The sequence below is a fragment of the Neoarius graeffei genome, chromosome 23 (assembly GCF_027579695.1).
Source record: "Neoarius graeffei isolate fNeoGra1 chromosome 23, fNeoGra1.pri, whole genome shotgun sequence".
Classification (NCBI taxonomy): domain Eukaryota; kingdom Metazoa; phylum Chordata; class Actinopteri; order Siluriformes; family Ariidae; genus Neoarius; species Neoarius graeffei.
This window is the reverse complement of record NC_083591.1, coordinates 53,595,908-53,622,485: the sequence shown is the minus strand read 5'-3', so window position 1 is coordinate 53,622,485 and position 26,578 is coordinate 53,595,908. Positions and strand designations below refer to the sequence as shown.

The following is a 26,578-nucleotide window of genomic DNA, read 5'->3' as shown; positions in this document are numbered from 1 at the left end:
GTTCAGGATTTCATTTTGGAGATCCAAAACTAAAGGAGAGGAATGAAGGAGGAGTACAGAATAAATCATGATCAATAACCAAGAAATACAGTTTACAATAACATTCAGGCAGGATTGTGGAATTTTAATGACGGATTATTATATATTTTAGTATAAATACGCAGGTGATTATAGGAAATCGTGCGTGCTGATTGGTTGAGAGATCAGACTATTACTCGATCACCTCAAGCAACTCAGCAAAATGGCGGCTGATCGCGTCGTCACTGTAAGTGAGGAAGAATTATGAAAGAAAACGCTGTTCCTAAAATAAAAGCACTAAAGATGCTCCGAAGTTTGGTTTAAAACTATTCAAAGGGAAGGTGGAGTTGTGATTTATTTTATCGATTTCAAAACAAAAAGTATTTTATCTGACTCGGCGTAGATAAGCGAGACATCATTTCCCTCTTGGCACGAGATCGGTCTAGGGGCGCGGCTGCTTGGAGCAGGAGAACCTCATCTCCAACATCCGCTCAAAGTCTTGTTTGTTCAACATAGTTTTTAGGGCCGGATGTTTATCGACCCCAAGCAGTTCCTCAACCTTCTTTCAGTTCCTTCTCTTGTCGAACAAGACGACTTTCTGGATGGCGTCGTTAGCCATTCTGCACACGTGCGCTATATACTTCAGATACTGAATGTGGCAAAAATCATCAATAGGTCATGATTGGCTAATTTGATGGAGCTTCAGATTGGAGAGCTCGAAGGCCCAATCCAAGTCCCCGTCAACTAGGGATGCAGGGTCAGTTCCCTTCTTACATTGGCCTTTGGGTGGTGCGTTTTTCCTTGCATAGCCCCCAGCGATCATTTTTAGAAGGAACCCATTCCAGACAGCATTCAGTTTCCGGAGCTCAGCACCTGATAGTTCCCCCGTCTGCACGCTGTACAATAGGCGGGACTGCACACAAGTAGTCAAGATCTTCATACGAGTGTTGAGGTGGATTTCGCGGTCAGTCAGCATGTGCTTCAGCTCAATCCATTTTTCAAAAACACCGATGCAATCCTGCGATGCAAACACTGACAAGTCTGCGCCGCAAAGTTATTACATTTGCATGACGCGTTAAGTTTGGAAGGAAAATTTTTAAGTCACCACCTGTGTATTTATACTAAAACAATTTTCCACCTCGGGCTCAGCGAATAATAAGGATGAAGTCGAGGTTATTATTCACCGATATTCAGTTTTGGTGAATAATTGGTAATTATTTTTTTCACAGCCCAAATCCTGCGCTCTGATTGGCTGCAGACCGCTGGTGACTCGCTCGTTCACAACAACAAACATAGTAGCTTTATTTTGTCAATAATTCTTTTTTTTTTTAAATAAGATTTATTTATAAGATTATCAAAAATCTTGTAAATTTTTGCCAGCATTTCTCAGTATAATAGCATTAATTTTACAGCATGGATAGCGATAACGACAGTGTTCACAGCGAAAGTGAGTTTTACTACCCTGAGGAAGAAGAAATAAAAGAAAACACTTCAGGAGAAAGCTAAAAACCTCTAACTGTTGCTAACGCCGAGCAAAAACATGGCTGAATCCTGAATGACTCAATTTTGTATAAATAGGGGACTACATAGGCGGCAAAATGTAGTTTTTTTTCCTGCCATGGAAGTGCACTTGTATACCGAGGAGGAAGCCATTTGCATTACAGCCGTGAATGAGGATTCAAAATGGCGGCTTGGCTCGGTTTTCCCTTTCGGGCGCTCTCGTTTTCTGTTAGAATTTGGTAAAGAAAAAAATAAATATATTATTTACCAGCTTAAGGTCGGTCCGTATGGTGAAATACCGTGACCTCAGCCTTGAATACTGACCTCGGCCCAGAGGGCCTCGCTCAGTACTTTAAAGACCTAGGTCATGGCATTTCACCATACGGACCTTCCAGCTGGTAAAGCTTATATACGGAATATATATATTCCTTTCAGCTAGCATGATATTGAACGAGTTGAAAATTATTTTAAAAAAAAATCATGATCATCCATACACATTCCTTTCTAGTGCTCAACACGTCTTTCTCATTCAAAATTCTCTCAAAATCTTCCGCATTTAACGAAGCAAACCTGGCAGCCATATTTGTTTACAAAATTGTCCCAGTCGCTCACTTGCTAGCACGGAAGATTTACATCTCCGGCGTGACGTCATATTTTCTTAACAACCATGCAATATCGTAAACCATATTCATTCAACGCTCGTTCTCCATTGTATAGAATGACGTAATACAACCCCGATTCCAAAAAAGTTGGGACAAAGTACAAATTGTCAATAAAATTGGAATGCAATAATTTACAAATCTCAAAAACTGATATTGTATTCACAATAGAACATAGACAACGTATCAAATGTCGAAAGTGAGACATTTTGAAATTTCATGCCAAATATTGGCTCATTTGAAATTTCATGACAGCAACACATCTCAAAAAAGTTGGGACAGGGGCAATAAGAGGCTGGAAAAGTTAAAGGTACAAAAAAGGAACAGCTGGAGGACCAAATTGCAACTCATTAGGTCAACTGGCAATAGGTCATTAACATGACTGGGTATAAAAAGAGCATCTTGGCGTGGCAGCGGCTCTCAGAAGTAAAGATGGGAAGAGGATCACCAATCCCCCTAATTCTGCACCGACAAATAGTGGAGCAATATCAGAAAGGAGTTTGACAGTGTAAAATTGCAAAGAGTTTGAACAGATCATCATCTACAGTGCATAATATCATCAAAAGATTCAGAGAATCTGGAAGAATCTCTGTGCGTAAGGGTCAAGGCCAGAAAACCATACTGGGTGCCCGTGATCTTCGGGCCCTTAGACGGCACTGCATCACATACAGGCATGCTTCTGTACTGGAAATCACAAAATGGGCTCAGGAATATTTCCAGAGAACATTATCTGTGAACACAATTCACCGTGCCATCCGCCGTTGCCAGCTAAAACTCTATAGTTCAAAGAAGAAGCCGTATCTAAACATGATCCAGAAGCGCAGACGTCTTCTCTGGGCCAAGGCTCATTTAAAATGGACTGTGGCAAAGTGGAAAACTGTTCTGTGGTCAGACGAATCAAAAGTTGAAGTTCTTTATGGAAATCAGGGACGCCGTGTCATTCGGACTAAAGAGGAGAAGGACGAGCCAAGTTGTTATCAGCGCTCAGTTCAGAAGCCTGCATCTCTGATGGTATGGGGTTGCATTAGTGCGTGTGGCATGGGCAGCTTACACATCTGGAAAGACACCATCAATGCTGAAAGGTATATCCAGGTTCTAGAGCAACATATGCTCCCATCCAGACGACGTCTCTTTCAGGGAAGACCTTGCATTTTCCAACATGACAATGCCAAACCACATACTGCATCAATTACAGCATCATGGCTGCGTAGAAGAAGGGTCCGGGTACTGAACTGGCCAGCCTGCAGTCCAGATCTTTCACCCAGAGAAAACATTTGGCGCATCATAAAACGGAAGATACGACAAAAAAGACCTAAGACAGTTGAGCAACTCGAATCCTACATTAGACAAGAATGGGTTAACATTCCTATCCCTAAACTTGAGCAACTTGTCTCCTCAGTCCCCAGACGTTTACAGACTGTTGTAAAGAGAAAAGGGGATGTCTCACAGTGGGGAAACATGGCCTTGTCCCAACTTTTTTGAGATGTGTTGTCATGAAATTTAAAATCACCTAATTTTTCTCTTTAAATGATACATTTTCTCAGTTTAAACATTTGATATGTCATCTATGTTCTATTCTGAATAAAATATGGAATTTTGAAACTTACACATCATTGCATTCCATTTTTATTTGCAATTTGTACTTTGTCCCAACTTTTTTTTTGGAATCAGGGTTGTACACGTAGGATAAGCGATATGCTAACGACATTGCATGCTATGACATTATTATTGATATGCATGCACTGCAGGAGATTAAAAATTCATTCTCTTCAAGGGGACACAAACTTTCGAGGCAAAAAACCCCACCACCTTACATAATAAAAGGAACTGAAATCATCTTTTCTGCTCAGACAAGAAAGCCCGATTCAACTCGGTCCCCACCCTGAGGGCAGAGGGAGAGACATATTAATAAAAGATGAACCGACAGCTGGTACAACCAAAAAAAAAAAAAAACTAAAATAATCAAATCTGCTGCTTGTTCTCACACCGGTTATGTCTAACAGACATGAAATAAGCCACCAAATGATTATGGTTCTGGAGTAGAAAAGCAACAGGTAGAACAGAAACTTCATGTTCCAGGTTTTTGGAGGATCTCCTCATTTAAAAAAGAAGAAAAAAAAAGGAGGTTAAAAAACTGGGGCAGTTGAGACTAGTTAAGCAGAGTGAGTGTGCATCAGTGCATGCGGCGACTGTGGTGCAGATCCTGCAGAAAAAGCTCCACAGCACCACCCTGTGGCTCCACAGAGAAGAAAAGGAGGTGATGAAAATGGGGCAAAGCTCTTGAAATTGCTAAAAATAGAAGCGTGTTGCTAAAGTAAGGCTTGAAAGGCCTTTGAGATCTAGGGTAGGTATTCGTGTAGTTAGTGCTCCGACTAGAACGTCGTAGAATACTTACTCCAGCTTCAGATCTTCACTTGGTGTAGCGTGTAATGTTTGCTACCAAGGGTGCGCGTTTACCCATAATGCACCACAAGCCCACTGGTTTTTACGCTGAGAAACATGATACTCTAAAAATAACATTAAAACAGACATGTGGAGTAGTTCTTACCTTGAACAGGTTTTTATCTACAGAGGAAAGACAGGCAGCATGTTACATCACTGGTATCACTTGATTTAATTTAAAATTATTTTAAAAGATAGACTGCCTTTCAGATTTTTCAACCGTAGGTTAGAAAAGAATTTTCCCGATTTTGTTTAGTGACCGAAAGCTACTGAATTCAAATCAAAACACTTCCAAATTTTATTTTTTTTTTTAAAATAGAACAATTAATGAATTTAAGGCCACATGGCCCTAAATTCTCTGCTATTTTTTTCCTGCTTCACCATGACCCAATACAAGATACTACACCATGCATCACATCCTGTGGTGGGATTTCCCTGTTTACGCAAGGCATTGTGGGATACAAATTTGAAACAGGAGAGAAAAATGGAAGACGTGAGTGTGCGAATGAAACGTGAAAGACCGACTACGGTAACGGAAAGAAAGCGAGAAGAAAAGACTCTATGTTCTATACGAAGGAAAGGAAACGCAGGATCAAACTAATAAATAAATAAATAAATAAATAAATAAAGGCAGTCAACGAGCACCTCTGTGTGATCAGCTGTTCATTTAGAGACAGAATGATGTAACCGTCAGTGCACGCTCAAAGGTAAACCCGCTCATGCACACGCGTGCGCGCACACGGAGTTCCTGCCTGCTTGACTGCGCAAAGCGAGCGATTTCATACACATTATTTGCTTTAATCCCCTCAAATTAAATAACTTCCCAGCCACAGAACAGAACCGCCTGATATTGTCAGATATTACAGAAATAAACAAATCACAATGACCACGTTTCAGAGGGAACTAAACTTCACCGATTTTATGAAATCGAAAGGCCGCCTAGCTTTAAAGAAAGCGTTGATTTCTTACCATTTTCTCACTAGAAGATAGAAAATCAAGGATGTGCAACAGCTATTCAACCCAAAGTGCTTATATTTAACTCTATGCTTTAATCATCTCTTTTTTTTTAGCCATTAAAACAAATAATTAAGCAAAAAGAGCAAGGAAAGGAAAAAAAAAAAAAGATTAGACATGTCTACAGCACTGTTTATTTTTTCAGATGCTTGAAAGAGCAGTAGTTTCTTCTGAAAATCGTGTGAAAGCTTTCAAAAAAAAAAAAAAATCCCCACACAGGGTTTAAAGGTGCAATGTGCGTTTTTTTTTTTTTAAATTTCATATGGCCCTTTTCCACTACCCTTTTTCAGCTCACTTCAGCCCGACACGGCTCGCGTTTCGACTACCTCAGAGCGGCGCGACTCAGCTCGCTTCAGCCCTACTCAGCACCCAAAACTCGCACGGTTTTGGAGTGGGGCTGAAGCGAGCCAAACCAAGCCGAGTGAGGCTGGGGGCGTGAGCAGACACTCCCCTGTGCACTGATTGGTGAGGAGGAGTGTCCTCACATGCCCACACGCCCCGCGAGCACGCTGGGATCTGTAAACACCGCAAACCCGGAAGAAGAAGAATTTCTGAAGCCTTATGCGCCTCACCTCATCTATACGCTCTTGCCAGTATCTGTTGGCGTTGTCGGTGACAACAAGCCACAGCACCAAGACCAGCAACACTAACGACTCCATGTCCTCCATGTTTATTGTTTACTATCCGGGTCGTGAGACGACCGCTTAAAAGGTCACTGATGTCACTGTTTGCGCCGCCTAACGACATCACGTGACGTCCACCCACTTTCGCTAACTCCACCCAATGTGTCCACCCACTTCCAGCCAGCACGGTTCAGCGCGGTTGTAGTCGAAATGCAACTCCAACAGCCCCGCTCAGCTCGACTCAGCACGGCACGGCTCAGCCCGACTCAGCCGCGTTGGTAGTGGAAAAGCGGCATTACTTGTACAAGTAACCTGGAAGATATTTGGAACATGATGAGTATCTTACAAATACAAATCCTGGGTTAATGTCGAGAATTACTTCTTCACTAAATCATCAGACTGATAAATTCTTGCAATACGGAGAAAAACGGATTGCGTTTGTGACCCTACTGGGTGATCGCTGATCTATGACCACATGAACTGACCTGTATCTATCAATCTAACGCTTGCACGGATGTAAAAGGGACCAACTGTTTTGTTTCATTATGCTAATTCTTTTTACGACATACACTCGAAAAACCTGAAAGGTAGTCCGTCTTTAATCATCCTGCTGCAGAAAAGAACAGTTCAAAGAAAAAAAAAAAAAAAAAAAATCACTGAAAGTCCAACATTACCATGAATGTCGCTGTATGTAAATTTCTGCCTGCAACTGTAGATAAAGTGAACACTAATGCAATTACAGTCAGAGCCAAAAACAATTAGTAGCATTGTTTTATTGCAAAAAAAAGACAAACATCATAAATAAAAGTGTTATCCACTGTGGAATGCAGTGTTGAACAATTCAGCATATTTCAAGTTACAACATTTAAAAAAAAAAAAAAAAGACGCCTCCCCCCCCCTCGCTGTGCCTCAGCAGTAACATTTCTCCCATAATTCCACGTCTCTTAACCGACACGTCAGACTTGCGGCTACGTTAATTCCGAACTGTTCCCGCCAAGATCTACAATACTCAATTATACATGACTTCAAACTTTCAAAAGAAATGTAATGTAATGTAAGCATCAACAATTTGTGTAAAGCACGCATAATGATCTAGACTTCAGTCTTCCTGTGCTAGTGCGTTACATGCCTCGTGAACATGATCCAACCTCTCAGATCTCTCATTTAAGTTTATATTCACCTGGAAATTACTCCTCAGATGACATACCGCTGAGGTAAAAACACACAGGTAGCATTTCATAGTAACCGGCGAATCCTGAACCAAGGTTCTAAATCCAGTGCATGAGGTTCTTGCCAAGTCAAATCCCATTTCAGGGCATGCTATCTTGTACTTAAATACTGAATTTTCAGCAATGAGTAACCACAATAGTTAAGGAAGGGGGGGAAGGAAGTCCTGGGTGATCCTATAAATTAATATAAACCAATTAACTGCAGTTCATTTTTTTTCCTTTTTATGTGCAGTGCATCAAAATGAGGTCATAATATGAAAAAAAAAAAAAGTTCTAACCAAATGACTCCTGTTAGTTCTGTCAGAACAAGACATGTCCCCTTAATGAAATTAGACCAAAATCAAAACACACGGACATGAAATAAATAAGCCGACAGATCAGGCACACGTTTCATCAGTCGCATCTCGTTCTATAAAATATTGCATGTTTGTGTAATTCCGTGTTATAAAAGTAGCTTGAATGCAGATTCAGTCATGGATCCTGTTCATCATCTGTTGCAAGGATCAACCACCGCAAAAATCCCAAAGTGTGTGTGTGATTCCCATATCACAAGGTTTTTTTCTTTTTTTTTCCCTCTCCTTTCTCCTTTTTCGTCTTCCCAGGCAGGGATCCTGAGTTAGGCTCTTAGTCGAGGTGTGTGCGTGTGTTAGTGTGTCTGTGAGAAGCTGCTGTACCCACACAGTCCTTTGTGGATTGAGGTTTCAGCTTCCTCTGTGCCATCATTTGTCGAGCAGATATTCACGCTCCGTCCCGGCGAACCTGTTACGCGCTGCCAAGACCTTCGCTTTATTAACAGACGGACCTGCGAACGAGAACGTTAGAGATTAAAAAACATATTCGTGCACAGCCGTTTATAAAGCATGGAATAAAATATTTTTCTATCCACATTTCACTGGATATGAGCAGTCGCGTGCTCTGACTGGCTACTCTACTACTAAGATATCAGCTCATATACTGTGAATAGAGAAAAACAAAAAAGGCGGAGGACCGAAATAACCGAGGACGAAATAAAAACTCAAAAACACCAAAACAAAACAAAAGCAACAAACTATGGAATAAAAGTATTTGATGATTTTGTTGAACGTTTTGTATGAAGTTTATCAAATTTTGGGGAAAAAAAAAAAGCTCTCTCAAAATCCAGCAAATGTGGATAGAATAAAATCGTTATTCCACTCAATCTCGTTGGCTCAAGGGGCAAAAAAATAAAAAAATTTTCCGCCAGGAAGAGGGAAAAAAAATTCCAGGTTTTTTTTTTTTTTTTGGGGGGGGGGGGGGGGGGGGGGGGAGGAAATGAAAAAAAAAATCCAGTTAGGAAGGGGGGAAAAAAGGAAAAGCAAAAAAAAAATCCAGCTAGGAAAAGGAAGGGAAAAAAAAAATCCAGCTTTTTTTTTGGGGGGGGGGGGAGGGGGATTTTCCAGCTAGGAAGAGGAGCACCGGTAGGAAGATGAGTCCATGAGCCGCCCCCAGCAGCACGATACCAAAATACATGCGGAAGTAGAAGACCTGGAAGATCTGGGATTTGAAGGAAAAAAAGAAAAAAATCTACTAGGAAGAGGAAAAAAAAAAAATCCAGCTAGGAAAGGAGTGGGAAGAAAAAAAAATCCAGCGAAGAGGAGAGAGAGAAAAAAAATTACAGCTAGAAGCAGGGGAAGGAAAAGAAAAAAATGCTGCTAGGAAGAGGAGGAGAAAAAACAGCTTTTTTTTTGGAGGGGGGGGAAGAAAAAAAAATACAATTACAGCTAGGAAGAGAGGGGGAAAAAAGAAAAGCAAAAAAATCCAGCTAGGAAAAGGAAGAAAAAAAAATCCAGCTGGGGTGGAGGGGAATTTCCAGCTAGGAAGAGGGGGGAAAAAGGAAAAGCAAAAAAACTGCTGCTAGGAAGAGGAAGAGGAAAAAAAACCAGCTTTTTTTGGGGGGGGGGATTCAACTAGAAGGAGAAAAAAAAAATCCAGCTTTGGGGAGGGGAATTTTCCAGCTAGGAAGAGGAGGGGAAAAAAAGAAAAAATATCTATTAGGAAGGGGGGGGGGGGATCCAGCTAGGAAAGGAGGGGGAAGAAAAAAAAAAAAAGATCCAGCTAGGAAGAGGGGGGAAAAAAAGAAAAAAAAAATCCTGCTTTGGGGGGGAAAGAAAAAAAAAAATCCAGCAGCTTTTTTTGTATCAGCTAACACCTGATACAAGCTGACGTCTTTAGTGAAGTAGGATGTACGCTATAGTCAAGATGTCAGTTACAAGCCATCAAGCTACACTTATAACAGTTTCAGTCAGCGTAATAAACAGCAGGAGATGACGGACAGGAAGCGTCGTACCTGCGTAACTCAGGAGCACCGGTAGGAAGATGAGTCCATGAGCCGCCCCCAGCAGCACGATACCAAAATACATGCGGAAGTAGAAGACCTGGAAGATCTGGGATTTGGAGAAAGCCAGGACTACGATCCCGCCAAATTTCGTCAAAGTGATTCCACTGAACACCTACAGATAGAGGACGCTCGTTTCTCACACACCGCTTTTCCTCCATGAAAATAAATCACCACACAACCTCAAGTATGCCTTATGCAGATCGGAGGAATACCAGGACATGAACTAGAGACACTTCTTACGTGAAACGATTACGTTTACATATAAGATGCACTCACAGAGCTGCCCATGTGTGCCAGGGCCTCTTGAGCTCTCTCCGCCCGCGTGGCCTTCGTGCTGATGGAGAACGCCCTGACGATATGGCTGCAGAACTCCACGGATATACCACAGCTCTAAAACACACAACAAACCTGTTAATAAAGAACACCAGCTGAATTATTTTTTACGCAGCCTCTAATGAAGAGACGTGAACCTAGTCCTGAGAACGTCTCTGCTTTAAACGGAAAAACAGCGAATTCAACGCCGTCTACAGGAAATACCCAAAGTCATCCATCTAAGAGGTGCTAACTTTATACAACGGTACTTCTACCAATGCTAGCTTTTTATTATTTAAACAAAAAGGTTGTACTAACAATCCTTTCGTCTGTACTGCGCAGGAATAATTCTCCTCACGCTTTAAACCAGTCAGAACCTTCGTGGTTTTATTTTAAAAACTCACCATGACGAGGTTAACGAGTGACACCGCGTTGAGGCTGATGCCCCACAGCCACATGACACCGAACATGTTGACCAGGATCATGGCGATGGTGAGACAGACGAGTGCGGCCGAGCACAGCTCAAAGCCCAGCAGCAGGGTACTGACCACAAAGATGGCTGCCAGGGAAATGCCGAGGCTAAACACCGTGTCGTGGGCGATGGTGAGGTACTGCTCGTAGAACACGTAGAACACGCTGCGGAGAGGAGGATCAAAAATCAGTGTACTGTGTTTTAATCTACTCAAACACAATGAATAAACAAGAAGTGTCCGAAATCGCTCCCTGCTCACTATATAGCGAGGACGCCATTTTGTAGTGCTGTCGGAAACCTTAGTGAGGATTATTTACACCCTATATAGCGCACTCAAAGAATCCCACAATGCAAGGCAAGTTTATTTATATAGCGCATTTCATACACAGTGGCAAAAGCAAAACAATAGAAAATAAAATTACATAAAATAAAGGGGGAAGAGAGAAAAAAATAAGACTTAAATAACAGTAGAAATAAAATAAAGTAAAAGTTCAGTAAAAAACAGCAGAATAAAACAGAATAAAAGTTAAGTAAAGTTTAAAACATGCAGAGACTGTAAAAGTTTAAAACGTAAAGATATCATCTGAAAAATATCATGAATGCATCATGAAAAAATAGTCAGGCCTTTCATTACATAATTTGGGCTACACCATGCATTTCTGAATTTGGGCTTTTTCCGTTGTGATACAGGGCAATTTGGGCTTTTCTGCACGCGCAAAGTGCCGTTTTCCCAGCGCTCCGTGTTTAAACCTGCTGCTGCTTTTTTAGCCACAAAATTACAAACAAATAAAGAAATCTATAAACGTATCAGAGATATTGCAGTTGAGGTCAGATAATGTGGGATATCGGGCTGTTTTTAAGTGATACAGGAATTATTAGGAGAATTTCGCACAATAGGGTAGTAAACATTCTGGCTCAAACACTCCAGTCCAGAAGGTGGCGGTAATGCACCTAAAAGCTACGTAGTGGATGTTCATTATGTCTAACTATACAAATATTTTAAGTTCGTTTCTTAGACAAGGATATTTTTTAAGCTTGTTACCTCGTTAACAGTTTCGGCGAGAATCTCCCGCCTTCTTCAGAAACAGTCACCAGGTGTCGAGTGGTGACGTGCCTTATCAGCTGATGTTGCGTTACGGAGGCGTGAACGTCCCGCCCAATTTGACAGGTAGTTCACGCCTCCTGCTGTCGGGTCGCATAGTAGACCCATAGTAGACAGTATAGGATCAGTTACCTACAACCTTTCCAAGATGCTGGCAGACAATCAAACCACTCCTCGGACTTACGGAAAACCACTGCAAAAATTCAAAACAACTGGAGAAAGAATTAAAGGAAATCAAGATAAAAAAGGATGAAATGTTTGTATCGCATGACGTCATATCCCTTTTTACAAAAACACCGGTCACAAACACACTCAACATAGTAGAAAACCGGTTAAAAGCAGACAGAACCCTGAAAAAACGCACAAAACTTACAGCACAGGACATAAAACTATTACATTTCATTTCCACTTCCACATTTTTCCAATTTAGAGGCATAATCTATAGACAAAAAGAGGGATTTGCAATGGGGGACCCGCTATCTGCCACTCTATGTAACTTTTTTTATGGAGGATCTGGAAACCCGAGCCATAGAAACAGCACCGGATGACTGCAAACCTATCTTCTGGAAAAGATACGTTGATGACATTCTCGAAATAACCAAAACAGGCCACACACAACAACTCACGGATCATTTAAACTCCATAGACAAGACAGGCAACATCAAATTCACACACGAAGAGGAAACGGACAAGACAATAGCTTTTTTTGGACTTAAAAATACACCACACAGAAGAAGGGAACATTAGAATTACAACATACAGAAAACCTACACACACCGACCAGTATCTTCTCTGGACATCTGAACATCCCATCGCACACAAAATGTCAGTAATCAGAACACTATATGACCGAGCACAGAGCATCACAGAGGAGAAAGACAGACAGGAGGAGGAACAACACATCCAACAGGCATTAAAAAACTGCCAATATCCACCGTGGGCAATTCGGAAAGGGAAATTACAGACACAAATAAAAGAAAATAAACAAACAAGAAAAAACACCGAAAAAACAAACTTTGTCACATTACCATACATAAAAGGAGTCACAGAACGCATCCAACGATCCATGAGGAAATACCACATCAACACCCCGGTCAAACCATACAAGAACCTCTGACAGCTGCTAGTTCACCCCAAAGACAAAATACAACTGGACAATAAATGCAACGTCATCTATGAAATCCCTTGCCGTTCATGTAATAAAGTCTATATTGGTGAAACGGGCAGATGCTTCCACACTCGCAGGAAAGAACACCAAATAGAGTGTGAAAAAGAAACAACAAGAAGACTCACAAGATCCGAAAAAGAAAAAGCACACCAAGAAAACCTAAAATCAGCCATTTCAGACCACTGCAAACGGCAAAATCACATAATGAATTGGGAAGAGGCCAGAGTCATTCGCGCTGAAGAAAATAGATTCCAGCGTTGGATTTTAGAGGCAGTGGAGATACGTAAGCGGGCGCAGAGGACGATGAACCGGGACGAGGGAGCGTATGCACTGTCGCACACCTGGAGCGCCATCCTGGAGGAGCGACCTGACAGCAGGAGGCGTGAACTACCTGTCAAATTGGGCGGGACGTTCACGCCTCCGTAACGCAACATCAGCTGATAAGGCACGTCACCAATCGACATCTGGTGACTGTTTCTGAAGAAGGCGGGAGATTCTCGCCGAAACTGTTAACGAGGTAACAAGCTTAAAAAATATCCTTGTCTAAGAAACGAACTTAAAATATTTGCACCTAAAAGCTGTTCGCCAACCGCCATAAACCGATATGAAAGAAGCTTTACCTAATGTGGAAATCCTGCTCTGGTCATTAGTACGCGAGTCTCGCTCCTCCATGAAATCATGGCGTGTCGATTGCCGTTGATGGAGAATTCATACTCTGCGCGACGCTTACGGCTAGTTCGACAAATCCGGAACTGTGCGGATTTCTCGTCAGTTACGAGAAATACACGCTAATTTCGGTGTTGTTAAAGAAGAAAGTCAAAACATTGGGTTTGATGCAGCCAAGTTTATTTAATCAACATTTCCTTTTCTTAAAAAACTTTTGAGCACTTAACCTTAATTTGGGCGCATTTTTAAATTTGTGTGCCTACGACGTTATCCATCGCAAGTTTCATGTAATTGAAAGGCCTGGTAGTGTACAATGATGGTTACTAACCAAAGCAATATATCCCATCATGCACTGCGGTCGCACTGAAAGAAATCAAAGTCTCAAAAAAAGTCTTGATTCAAAAAAAAAAAAAAAGGGAACTGAAAGACGCAGGTACTTTGTATTGATTAATGTTGGAAATGCGCTCAGTATAATATGGATTCATCACAAAAATACACACGTATTTATTATTTTGAAAACCAACCAGCCGACTGATCTGGCACGTTTTAATTGTGCGACAGTAATGACGTAAATACCAGCGTGACGGACTAGTGTCCGAAAGCGTTTTTTCATTTCACCAATGAGCTCAGTATATAGTCCTCTATACAGTAATTCCCTATACAGTGAACGAGTGAGCGATTTCAGACACAGGGCAGATCACCACTATCCCCCCGCACGAGCATTTTACAAAGACCTCCTTAACACGACCTTATAAGCTCATTGCTTTAATATAGACTTTATGTCGCAAGTACAACGACACCTTCATAAAACGCCACCCAGCTTTTTTCAGCAGTACGAGCACGCAGAGTTTCATTGATGTAGCTTCTCAGAAAACTTATCCAGATTGAGTCCAATCATGAAAATCAAGGGCCATAACTCTGAAAATAATAATTTCTTCTAAGTGATTTTCGAACTCAACTTGGATCATGAACAGTAATACGAGCACACAAGAGTTTTATTGATGTAGCTTGTACAGTTTCTGAGAAAACTCGTCCAGATTGAAACGGACGCACTCCATTCCTATATCCCCCTTTGTGGCGGGGGATAATGAAGATGCGTGCAATATACCAAGTCAATTTTCAGAAATCTATTTTGCCTCCAAATGTCTATAAAACTAAGTTAGACTTTACATTGCACTTACTATACATTTAGCAATTATTCCACGAAATCGAGTCATACGTGAGCTGATAGCGGCTAGAAGCCGTGTACGATGAGATCCAGTGGAATAACGGTGTTATTCAATCCTCATTCACGGGATTTTGAGAAAAAGAGCATTATTTTTTCCAAATTCAATAAATAAAAACTTTATACAAAACATCCGACAAACTCATTCCCGCTTAGGCAGACTTCTTAAAAACCTATCGATGGCTGCACGAATTGACTAGTGCATGTTTGCAGAAAGTGCCATCTTGCTGTCATGCCAAGGTGTAGAATAGCTTTAGACATTTATTTAATTGTAGAGCTCTTTTCCAAAATGCTATAAATCCATTTTGATTGTTTTCAGAAAAATTACATTTACCCAGACCCATACATTTTGCAAATCTTTATCCTGTTAGAATATAGTTGGTTCAGTCTGAACATTTAACAATAATTGACAAATCTAACAACAAATGTTATTGATTATAAATCCAAAGTTTATTATTTTTTTCCAAAATGCTATAAATCCACTCATTTTTTCTGTCTTTCTGTTTTTAAAACAAGAGAACATGCTGTAGATATATAGCCTGGGCCCACCCATCCTAAGCGTGACGCAACATGAGGGCCTGTTGCGAGCTTAGTCTGGCCAGGCAAGCTATCTACAGCTCTTCCAAGCTCCGGAAAAATCGGGAGCCAAATCAACTTTGAGCATCTCCAACGGCCCTGGGTAGAGGCGTGTTCAAGGCAGTGACGTAGTAGAACTGCGACCGGAAGCCATAGATTGTTTACAGAATCATGCTGTATTGAAAGCATTCAGCGGGAAGTTCTCATTGAAAACGGAGCAAAGAGCAGCCCTGCAGGTATTTATTGAAAGGAAGGACGTTTTCGCCTTGCTCCCGACCGGCTTCGGTAAGAGTTTAATCTACCAGTTAGCCCCGTCGCGTCGCATACGTCAGAGGAAAGAGTGATGTGATTGGTTTAAGCTTCGTCACAGCCTTTTCTGGCTTCGACCAGTAGCAAACAGACATTTCAGGGAGGCGGGTCAACCACGGGCTCTGGGAAACGGTTGGGCTTAATATCTTGGCCAGACCAATAGCTCATAGAGCTTTGAAGTCGCGTTAGCCAGACTAGTAGATATATACTATCAAGAACTTTCATCATACAATTTATAATAAAATCAAATAAATTATATAAACACTTAAATAACATTTCATTTATGTTTGCTCTCGTTCATGGTTTTGTTTAAATGACGTCTTCTACCACCTGGTGTAGGTCTCATGGGTTCTTCAGAACCATCAAAAGTATTCACAACCACCATTTGCAAAAAAGTTATTTGTGCTCAAGAAGCTACACAAGCAAACAAAAAACTCCTCGCTTCCGGGCGCCGCCATGTGGGATAGTGTAGAACGCTGACCGAACTCTGATTGGTCGAGAAGAAATGCTGCACTCAGCCAAAAAACAGGTGTAGCGCCTATCGCGTTTTGGAGAGAAACTACAATTTGCAGCACATATAAACAAGGACAGCAGAATAGCGCGACAAACTTTTTTTTTTTTTTTTTAAATTTGGCGTTTATCACCTTTTGGAAAAGAGCTTCAATTCTTCCCTGAACATTTCAGTTACATAATTTTCAAACTTCTTTGAGCTTTTGAACCAGTCCAAAAAAAATAGCTAGAACGTGACGCCAACGGCGTCGATGGGGATGCCTCCGCCTGGTAGACTACACGCCTTATTAAGTTGTGATTTGGGGATGGACATTTGACCTCACAGTAATCTTGACCTGTGACCTTTTAACTTCAAAATCTAATCAGTTCATGTTTGTCCCCAAAGCGCGCACACGGTGAAAGTTTGGTGAAATTCCTTTCATTTGCCTTGGAGATATTGTGCTTGCAAGGTTTTCGGACAGACATTTGACCTCACAGTGACCTTGACCTTTTGATCTCAAAATCTAACGAGTTTATCTTTGTCCCCAAATGCACAAATGGTGAAAGTTTGGTGAAATTCCTTTCATTAGTCTTTGAGATATCACGTTCACAATGTTTCAGGACTGACGCACGGACAGACGGACAACCCGAAAACATAATGCCTCCTGCACCTTAAGGTCATTGAGGCTTAAAAAAAAAAAAAAAAAATGCTTAAAGATGAAGAATGTCAAATGCTCATCAAGAACTTTCATTCCATATTTTGTTGCTTTTTTTGTGGTTTTCCCCTCTCGGTTGTTTCCGCAGCACATTCTGCCATTTTGTTTCTCTCTACTCACGGTATATGAGCTGATATCCTAGTAGTAAAGTAGCCAATCAGAGCACTTGATTGCTTATATCCAGTGAATGTGGATAGAATAATGTGAAACATACAGCCACATCATAACAGCCACGTATACCAAGTAGTTTTTTTGTGCTTGCAATTGTGCATTTCTATTATTAAAAAGGATTAAAAAAATAAAAAAATCCTACTGCCAAATACATGATGCCCTTATTGCTTCTTTTTTATGGCCTCCCACTAAAAACTGATGCTTTATAACCCCATGCAGGTTTAAAAAAAAAAAAAAAAATTAAGTCTTGCGCAAATTTTATGACTTGCAGCAAAAACCGGTCATCAGTAACGACCTTTTAACTTTGAACAGCATTTCTACAGAGAAAATGTGTTTTGAACCTTCAAATCATCCCTCGGAGAAGAAGTTTTTCCCCCCCTTCTGCGACTGCTTGAATTAATTTGAGAAAAGTAATTTTACTTTACACTATTAGAGTTTGCTTTCTGTTCAATATTGCTACTTTTGCACAGTTTTTATCTTCATTTAAAAATCACAGTTAATGCATGTTCACATGTATGAAGCACATTTATTTATCTGTATATATCATAGTCGGCTTGTTCTTGGGATCTTTTTTTTCTTTAATTCTATTTTATATGTTGTACAGTGTGCGTCTCTTTTTGCTCGTCTGAGAACTTGCTGCTGCAACAAAGCAATTTCACAGCATGGGATTAATAAAGTAAACATCTCTATCTAAAAATCAGAGCTTTAACACACCACAAAGTGAAGCTAATACACAAATTTATAATTACATATTTAAAAAAAAAAAAACTTCAGCCTCTAAATAAAATTGGGGCGTGGTCAAAAACATGCCAGCTCACAACCAAGCTCATCACCATTTTAACACTGAATATTGAGTTTATCTACACTACCGTTGAAAAGTTTGGGGTCACTTTGAAATGTCCTTATTTTTGAAAGAAAAGCACTGTTCTTTTCAATGAAGATCATTTTAAACTAATCAGAAATCCACTCTATACATTGCTAATGTGCTAAATGACTATTCTAGCTGCAAATGTCTGGTTTTTGGTGCAATATCTCCATAGGTGTATAGAGGCCCATTTCCAGCAACTCTCACTCCAGTGTTCTAATGGTACAATGTGTTTGCTCATTGCCTCAGAAGGCTAATGGATGATTAGAAAACCCTTGTACAATCATGTTAGCACAGCTGAAAACAGTTGAGCTCTTTAGAGAAGCTATAAAACTGACCTTCCTTTGAGCAGATTGAGTTTCTGGAGCATCACATTTGTGGGGTCGATTAAATGCTCAAAATGGCCAGAAAAATCTCTCGACTATATTTTCTATTCGTTTTACAACTTATGGTGGGAAATAAAAGTGTGACTTTTCATGGAAAACACAAAATTGTCTGGGCGACCCCAAACTTTTGAACGGTAGTGTATGTTCTGCCTAATTCTGATTTAAGGCTCTCAACCTCTATTCTTTACAAAGGTGCTGTGAGCGATGCGCCATTATCTTGATCTGGAAGATCCAAAACAATCTTGTACACAATTGTATTAATATTGAGTTCAATGAATCTGCTAGAAGAGGAATGGCATGTATCAGACCTCTTGGCAACTCATGGTACAGCAGTGTGAAAGCAAAACGGCCTTTCGATTTCATAAAATCAGTGAAATTTAGTTCGGTCTGAAAATTGTTTATTGTGATGTGTTTATTTCTGTAATATCTCTCAAAAAATCAGGCCATTCTGTGGCTGGGAAGTTATTTAATTTGAGTGGATTAAAGCAAATAATGTGCATGAAATTGCTCGTGTCGCACAGTCAAGCAGACAGAGGAAGTCCGTGTGCGCATGCGCAGGTTTACCTTCTTCTTTTGGGTTTTACGGCAGCTGGCATCCACAGTGTCGCATTACTGCCATCTACAGGCTTACCTTTGAGCGTGCACTGACAGTTCCATCATTCTGTCGCTAAACGAACAGCTGATCACACCGAGATGGAAAACACAAAATTGTCTGGGTGACCCCAAACTTTTGAACGGTAGTGTATATCTCAGTATATTTTCAATGCTAGCTGCATTAAAAAGTTAGTTTCATATTAAAAAGAGCATTAGCCATGATTAATAGTTTATTTTAAAAAAAATAAATAAATATTGTTCCCCCCCTCAAGCCTACTGGAGCCCATTCCCACCCACGTTTAAAAAGCTCCGCCCCCAGGATCTACAGTAAACACTAGAGTGTCTAGAAAACTGACCGGCGTCGTCCCATCCAAACACACACAAGCGTTCAGTTTTCGCAGCCTCGAACTAATTTCTGATCATGTCCGAAATAACTTCCTGATTATTTATACAAAGCAAAAACGAAACGCCTCCCTCCTTCACCGAAAACGCTTATTGCACCTTTAATAAGAAGTTTTAAGCTCGTCTCACGCTGCAGGTCCCTGGAACACGACACTTAAATTTGCGTTTACCTGTAAGGAAAGACGCTGTCCGTCTTGTTCGACCCCATAGCGAGCGAGATGTTTTTGGCCAGCTCTCGGGCCATCTTCATGGCGTTGATGTTGTCTGCAGACGTCTTCAGGATGGTGTGGTAGCTCATGAAATGGGTGGCACCCACGGTGTCGTCCTTCAGCACGACAGCAGTGCTGTACGCAGCATGACCTCTACGGGAAGGCAGCAGGGATGTTAAAAGCAGTGTAAAACTCATCACTTTCCTCACAGTCAAGTCTCGAGTCTCACTGACCCTTTCCCACAGTTGATGTTGGGGTTATCAGACAGGAACATTGGCAGGAACCTCATGAAGTCAGTGCCGTTTGGTCTCAGTTTACCGCTGGGAGTCAAAGGCCTGCAGTGAACACAGGAAGGATCCACCACTGCGACACACAGATAAACAGCAACTTGGTGAATATGCATCAGGAAAGAGAGTCAGAGACATCATTATACTACAAGAGGAAAAATGATTCAGGATTAGCCTTTAGCTTTCTTTAGGCATTATTTATGCTCTCTAAGCAGAGGTGGACAAAATACCCAGCTTAAGTCAACGTACAGATCCCACTGGTCAAACGTTACTCCGATACAAGTGAAGGTACTTGCTTTTAAAACACATGAACGCATGCTGTGCCATCACGGTGGTTTAACGTTAAGCTAGCTAGTCAGTGAAGCTCCACCGGACATGCTAGCAAACTCTTTTCAAACTCGAAATCATATTGGGTAGAATCATAACGCTACTAGAAAAACATTTCTACATTGTTTATTTGGCAAGATTATGCTGAAACATTTCTGAAAGCACTTCAGATAAGTCAGCATTATTCATGTTAGCGTAACTCTGTTTTTACATGCTAACTACCGGTAACAGTGTCCAAGTTAACTAGCTATGTGTAAACATTAGCTATGGACAAGGCTACGGCAACTTGGCGGGCAAATCCATAGAAAGTCATGTGACTAACCAGACTGCATAGCTACATTCAGACATGCCAACCCTGTACGATAGCAAACTGTAATGGTTGTTTTGAGATATTTGTCCATGTCTGCCAACAGCAGACATAATGCACGCAGAGCGTGCATGGGTGGGTGGGTGGGTCGTTCCAAAGGGGGGTGCGCCTTTTTTTTTAATTTATATTATATATATGCTGTCAAGCAATTAAAATATTTAATCGTGATTAATGTCGCGACTGTCATAGTTAACTCGCGATTAATCGCAATTTAATCGCACATTTTTGTCACATGAAAAACCATTGTAATTCTCTTATCAGCATAAAAAAGTGAATGGGCTTGCTCACCGTTCGAACTACGGGGGTACTCGGGGGATCCGAGATCCCCTGAAACAGACATGAGATCCCTTGAAAACATGATTTGGGAAATGTTGGGGGGTCTCTAAAATATTGGCAAAATGATGTTTATTGACATAGCAATCGTGTGTAACGGGAAGCATTTGCATATCCGAAGTGAGCGCGCGATGGAGAGCCGCGCTCTGAGACAAGCGCAAGCACCCCCCCCCCCCCCAAGGGAAAATAAGGGACCCCCCGAAAATATCGGCATAGTTCGAACACTGGCTGTACCAATGTTTTTTTTTTATTGCAGAGCATAACACCTCTTGTCACAGCCACTGCAAAGTGGGGCTGGAGCCGCCGATGGGAAAACGAAACCTAAGCCGAGCACCGTGGCTCTTCGGGGGAGGGCAGAGGACTCTGGCTGTGCGGGGCGTGGCATCATGTCACAGAGCGTTAATCTCGCGATAAAAAAAAAATAATAATAATCGCCGTTAAAATTGAGTCAAGTTAACGCGTTAATAACGCGACATTTTTGACAGCACTAAGGCCGAATCCCATTTCACCCCTTGGCCCTTCCCCTCCATTTTGCGCGTTCACGTGAAGGGGTAGGGGTATCCCAATCCCAGTTAACGCGGAGGGGTAGGGGAAGGGGTAGGGCTTCTGTACCCCTCCAAACGGAGATTTTCCTGGAGCTGACTCCGAACGAAGGGGTTTGAGTGATTTCCCACAATGCCATGCAGATTTCAGCGAGATTTCATGCGGATTTCAGAAAGATGGCGGTTCCCGCGGCGAAAGATTGTCATAAATGTATTTTCTCCATTATTTACGTGTTTTAAGTTGTTATCCAGAGGAAACACGCCGCTTGATTCGCTTTCGAGCTGAGAATGAGCAGCGATTTCTGAAATCCAAGCTGCTGCTAAAAAGCTTTGGGAGTGAGTATTGTTTTCGGTTGCTTGACTGCGTACGTTTTGTTCTGTTATTCTCACTTTTATTGTTTACATGAGTGTTCTGACACCTCATTCTGTCGGATGTGGTGCACGAAGCGCCAAAGATATCCCATTCAGTGGTGTTAGTTAACAAATCACACCCTGCCAGCAGAGATTTCTGGTTCTGCCTCTGACTGTAGCGGCTGGTCGCAGCCAATGACGCATTTGGTCGCGTTTTGCTAACGTAAATGCTGACGGAGGTACGCGATGACGTATGCGATCGTTGAAGGGCTATCCCAATACGTAAGGGTTGAATTTCAAGCCCTATCCCTTGTAGCTCAGTTTCAAGGGGAAGGGCCAAGGGGAAGGGGTAGAAATTAGAATTAGGCCTAAATTTTTATATATTTATATATATATATATATATATATATATATATATATATATATATATATATATATATATGGAGAGAGAGTTTATTAATTTTCAACAATTTACACAAAAGAAAAATTAATGTGATTTTATCAACATTTCTTTAATATTCATACATCTTGTAAGTTGTAGGCAAATACTAAGAATTTTGCTAAAGCAACGAAAATTGCAGACTTGCCTTCGAAGCGATTTTGGAGTCGGGAAACATGGCTTTAAAGAGAGGCCCACTGTGATGAGCTGCGGCGATTGGCAGGTTGTGTTCCACGAGAAAATTTGTGAATAAAACTTCAGCTTTTGTCACGCTGTCAATCGAGGATCGATCAACGAACATCGAGGTGATCGTCCGGTTAGCACTTCCAGATTTAGCCAAAGTTTGATGCGAGACAGAACTCACGTGTTGTCTGACATCGTAAACACCGGAATGTGCTACAGAGAAATGGACATTACATACGGTGCACAACGCATGACTCGTGGATTTTCCTGATTTTGTGATAACTGGATACAAGGTACTGTATTCCTCTTTAAATTTTTGGTACACGGTCTTAGTTTTGCCGATCATTTTTCTTGCTTTTTTCGGCGGCGGGTCAGATGGATCGGCTGAACTGTCAGCCATTTTTTGCTTCTTCTAAAGTATAAAATGTGCGCGGGGCTCTTATTGGCCGAAATTTGATAAAATTGCTGAGGTTAACCAATCAGAGAGACCGTGTTTCTAAAGCATTGGCTGACATTCTAGTAATAGCGCCCTCTGCCGGGAGACTGGGAAATCGCAAGTGTGGGAATTCTGGCGGCAAATTTGAAAATATCAATTATGAGCAAAAACCGTAATAATCGACTTAAGTCGTAATAGCGTAATTGGACCACCGAAACCGTAATGATTACGGGCAAACCGTAATGGTTGGCATGTCTGCTACGTTATCGCTAGCTCTAAAAGCACAGACAACTTCGTTGCAAGCTTTCTCTTGGAATAAAACGTTTATATCCCTCGATATGCTTCCGCAGGTTGGACGGCGAGTTTTTGTCGGCCGTGATGTGGTTCGTTTTCGGCAAACAAAGCAAACATTTAAAACGAAACGACTCTTTAATCCTTTCAGAAAACTGAAACATGGGTTCCAGGTAAAGCCACGAGTGCGTGCGTCCTCCAGAAGAACCTCCTCCTTCCATTCTGCCATCAACTGATCGTGTTAAATAACGCTGCGGAGAAATAATTGAGCTTGATTTTGTACAGTCTATGGACGTGACGTGACCCTAGTGATTACTGATCGGCTCTCAGCGTCACCTGCGAAAAAATCAATCACGTTTTATAAAAGAAAAGAAAAAACATCCACTTTCAAAGCTGCTTCAGAGTAACGAGGACCTTGATAGAAATGTAGAAGTTAAAGTTTCCAAAACAAGTAAAGTACAGATACTCAAGTAAATGTACTTCGTTACCGTCCACCTCTGTCTCCAAGTCAGTAGGAGATTTATCTTTATTGTAGAGTTTCCAGGTGTTGATGTGAAATTGTGCATTTCAGACTTATCCACCTCTATCAGCTGAGAAGGACCTCATGATCCTCCTCCTCCAGGGCGTCTGTTCATCTCTCGTTACACGCCAAGTACTTAATAGGCATTATAAACCCCATTTTCTCTTTCCATGTGTATTGACTCATCACTTGCACAGCAAGCTTAAATCCGTGCAGTGATTTAAAAACCAACACACAGCATTTTTCTATCTGAGGGGGCAAACTTTTTCAAATCTAAGATTTTGAAAGTTTCAATATGTGAAGCACACGGGTTCAGCTCTTCACTCTGACCTCTGGTAGCTACGTCCCAGGGACGTGTTGACTCTGTGGCTAATCATTTACCTGAGGCATTACAAAAGGCTCCAGTAGAGTTGTAGTATCGGCAGCAGGACGACTGCGGTTTCACCCAGTCAAAGTAGTCGTCTAACCACGAGGACGGGGTCGTGCTTATCTTCGAGCTGTTACGATAGAAAAGTCAACAGTGTTAACTTTATCTCCATTCAGATTCAGATCAGCGAAAAGAGCACGTCACAATTTACTAAAGTACTTGGTCCAACTATATGCCCCAGTCATGCACGTGTGGAAATGTGAATGCCATCACCCCCCCCACACACACACACACAGAGAGAGCTCAAGTGTCACATTTAATTTTATCCATCAGAATGCTGGCTCCTGAAAAGCCAACATTTAGACATGTTGCTGATTGATTAATCAATTTTTCTTTTTCTTCTTGAGACGTTCAGAGGTCGTTAGGCAGATAAAGTCGTGGAAGATTTTCAGCGATTAATGGGTCCGTCTCAGAAACTGGTCTCTCATTTAGGACATATGGGTCAAAAAAATATATATATTTTTTTAATTTACCCAACACTCAATGTTTGTCATGTTTAATGGGGTGGCACGGTTCACAAAAGTCGCAGTTCGGTACGTATTGCGGTTTGAGGTCTGCGGTTCGGTACGTATTGCGGTTTATTTTTTTTTAAATCTTAAGTACTCTGTATTTGGGCATATAGCCTACTATTTACCTTAAGTAAACATAGTTTAGGGTACAGCATTTAAGAGAGGTTAAAATTATAGTTACAATGAAATAATCATGCACAAACTGAGTTTGAGTTGACATAAGCACATTTTATGAACAATCTCTGATGAAAAGCCAGGTAGTATTTTGAAACAGCAAGAGGGAAGACATGGATGATTTCAACAGCTTTTTTATTTACTACAGTATTTATACAAAGTGTCAGGAGTGTTTGCTGCCATGTTGTGGCATCTAGAGGAACCAGGTGTCTTTTGTCACATACAGAGTTTTCATAATTGCCATTTTTGCACTTGCCATCCACACTCCGCTGTCACTTCAATTCTTTCGCGCAGGGGTGATAGCGTTCCGGCGCCGCGCCGGGAAAAAAAAAAAAAAAATCTAGTTCGCCCATTATCCTGTGTCATTCTGAGATGCGCAGATAGACAGTAAAGGGAATTCCGAATTCCCTTTACTGTCTATCTGCGCATCTCAGAATGACACAGGATAATGGGCGAACTAGATTTTTTTTTTTCCGGCGCCGCGGTACGCCGGAAATCTGGCGCGGCGCCGGAACGCTATCACCCCTGTTCGTGCAAAAGAGAACCACGTGGTTTCATACGGGCATTCGGCTTTTTTTTTTGGCGAACGTCTTAAATAGGGGTACCGCGGTTTATACGCGTATTGCACCGCAACAGGCGTATCGTACGGTTCGGTTTTTTTCCCATAACCGTGCCAAGCCTAATGTTTAATAAGAATAAAGACAGCGTCTTGCTTTATCTGGCCTCCACTGTAGAAAATTGTTTTGATTACAATTCAAATGCTTTTCTAAAATTGATTTTCATATAAAATAACTCCATCATGAAGAATTAAAGCCCCTCCTTCACAGACGAGTGAAAATATTGAATAAATTTCCTCTTTTTGATTGCTTGGGTTAAAAACGCCAAGTTATGATGACTGAATTGATTATTCACTTAAATATGAATAATATGATACATTTTGGGTATTTGATATGGCGAAATAGGACACAATGGAAACATCAAGAACACACCGGAAAGATGAGAATAACGGCGGTGGTAAAAGAGCAGCGGCTGTACCGGCTGAAGGTCGCGCGGGTCTCTGATGCGGCGTACGAGCAACGGGACATCACTACCGCACCGGACGGAGCGCGAGGCGGGGCAAAACGACTGGCCGTAGATTCTATCAAAAGTTCGATCGAAATTGACCGTGGTTGCAAAATATTGGCCAAAAATACACAAACACTACGAAATATGAAAGTAAGATGAAAAAGAAACATTCTATTGCCTTATACTGCAAGACTAAAACAAAATAAAAACTGTCAAAACTCACCTTTTCAGCGATAACGCCCGAACAGATCGCCCGCGTAACAGAAAGACCGCAAATGGAAGCACGATCAACTTCTAACTGTTGGAGTGGAAAATTCCATTCTACACATGCAAATTGTTAATGTGTGTCCTTCCCCGCACACAAATAACACGCTACGGTAAAAAATAGACCACGACTCATTTTACAGCTCTGAAATTCATACAAGACCAGCTACCATCATAACATATTCTATACCTAACTTTCAGCTTTCGTTTAAAAAAAAAAAAAAAAATCGCAGATTTATAACAATGTTTATACGGCGTAGTGATTTTAAGTTACTGCTTTTGGTGAGGTCGTGACCTCGACCCTGAGGCTTTCCGTTTAGATCAAAACACACGATCGTATTGGTTTTGGGTTTGTGGAAAATGGAGTTACAACGGTGATCAAATATTTTGCATGATGTTTTATTACGGTTATGATGATTCTGTGAGCGCACCAATCCTTAGGTGTATAAAGTTACAACTTAAAATACAATCAGTGATAACTGCAGACTTTTCAGTGGACTACAACCTTTTTAACCCATTGATGCCTGAAACGCCTGCAAAAAAACGTCTGCAAATGCCTA

The 26,578-nt window shown here is 41.2% G+C and overlaps 1 protein-coding gene across 2 annotated transcripts in view; it reads right to left on the bottom strand.

Moving 5' to 3' along the window:
- Positions 1-7,014: 7,014 nt before the first annotated feature.
- The window catches only part of npc1 (Niemann-Pick disease, type C1), a 76,427-nt gene continuing 56,863 nt past the window's right edge, over positions 7,015-26,578 (bottom strand). For both annotated transcript variants that reach the window (XM_060906409.1, XM_060906410.1), the window contains 7 exons: positions 23,961-24,076; positions 19,737-19,866; positions 19,465-19,656; positions 10,558-10,789; positions 10,118-10,231; positions 9,791-9,953; positions 7,015-8,287 (listed from right to left, as the gene is read on the bottom strand). In XM_060906409.1, coding sequence (XP_060762392.1) covers positions 8,205-8,287; positions 9,791-9,953; positions 10,118-10,231; positions 10,558-10,789; positions 19,465-19,656; positions 19,737-19,866; positions 23,961-24,076 — 1,030 coding nt within the window. In that variant the 3' untranslated portion in view covers positions 7,015-8,204. The remainder of the gene's footprint in view (positions 8,288-9,790; positions 9,954-10,117; positions 10,232-10,557; positions 10,790-19,464; positions 19,657-19,736; positions 19,867-23,960; positions 24,077-26,578) is intronic.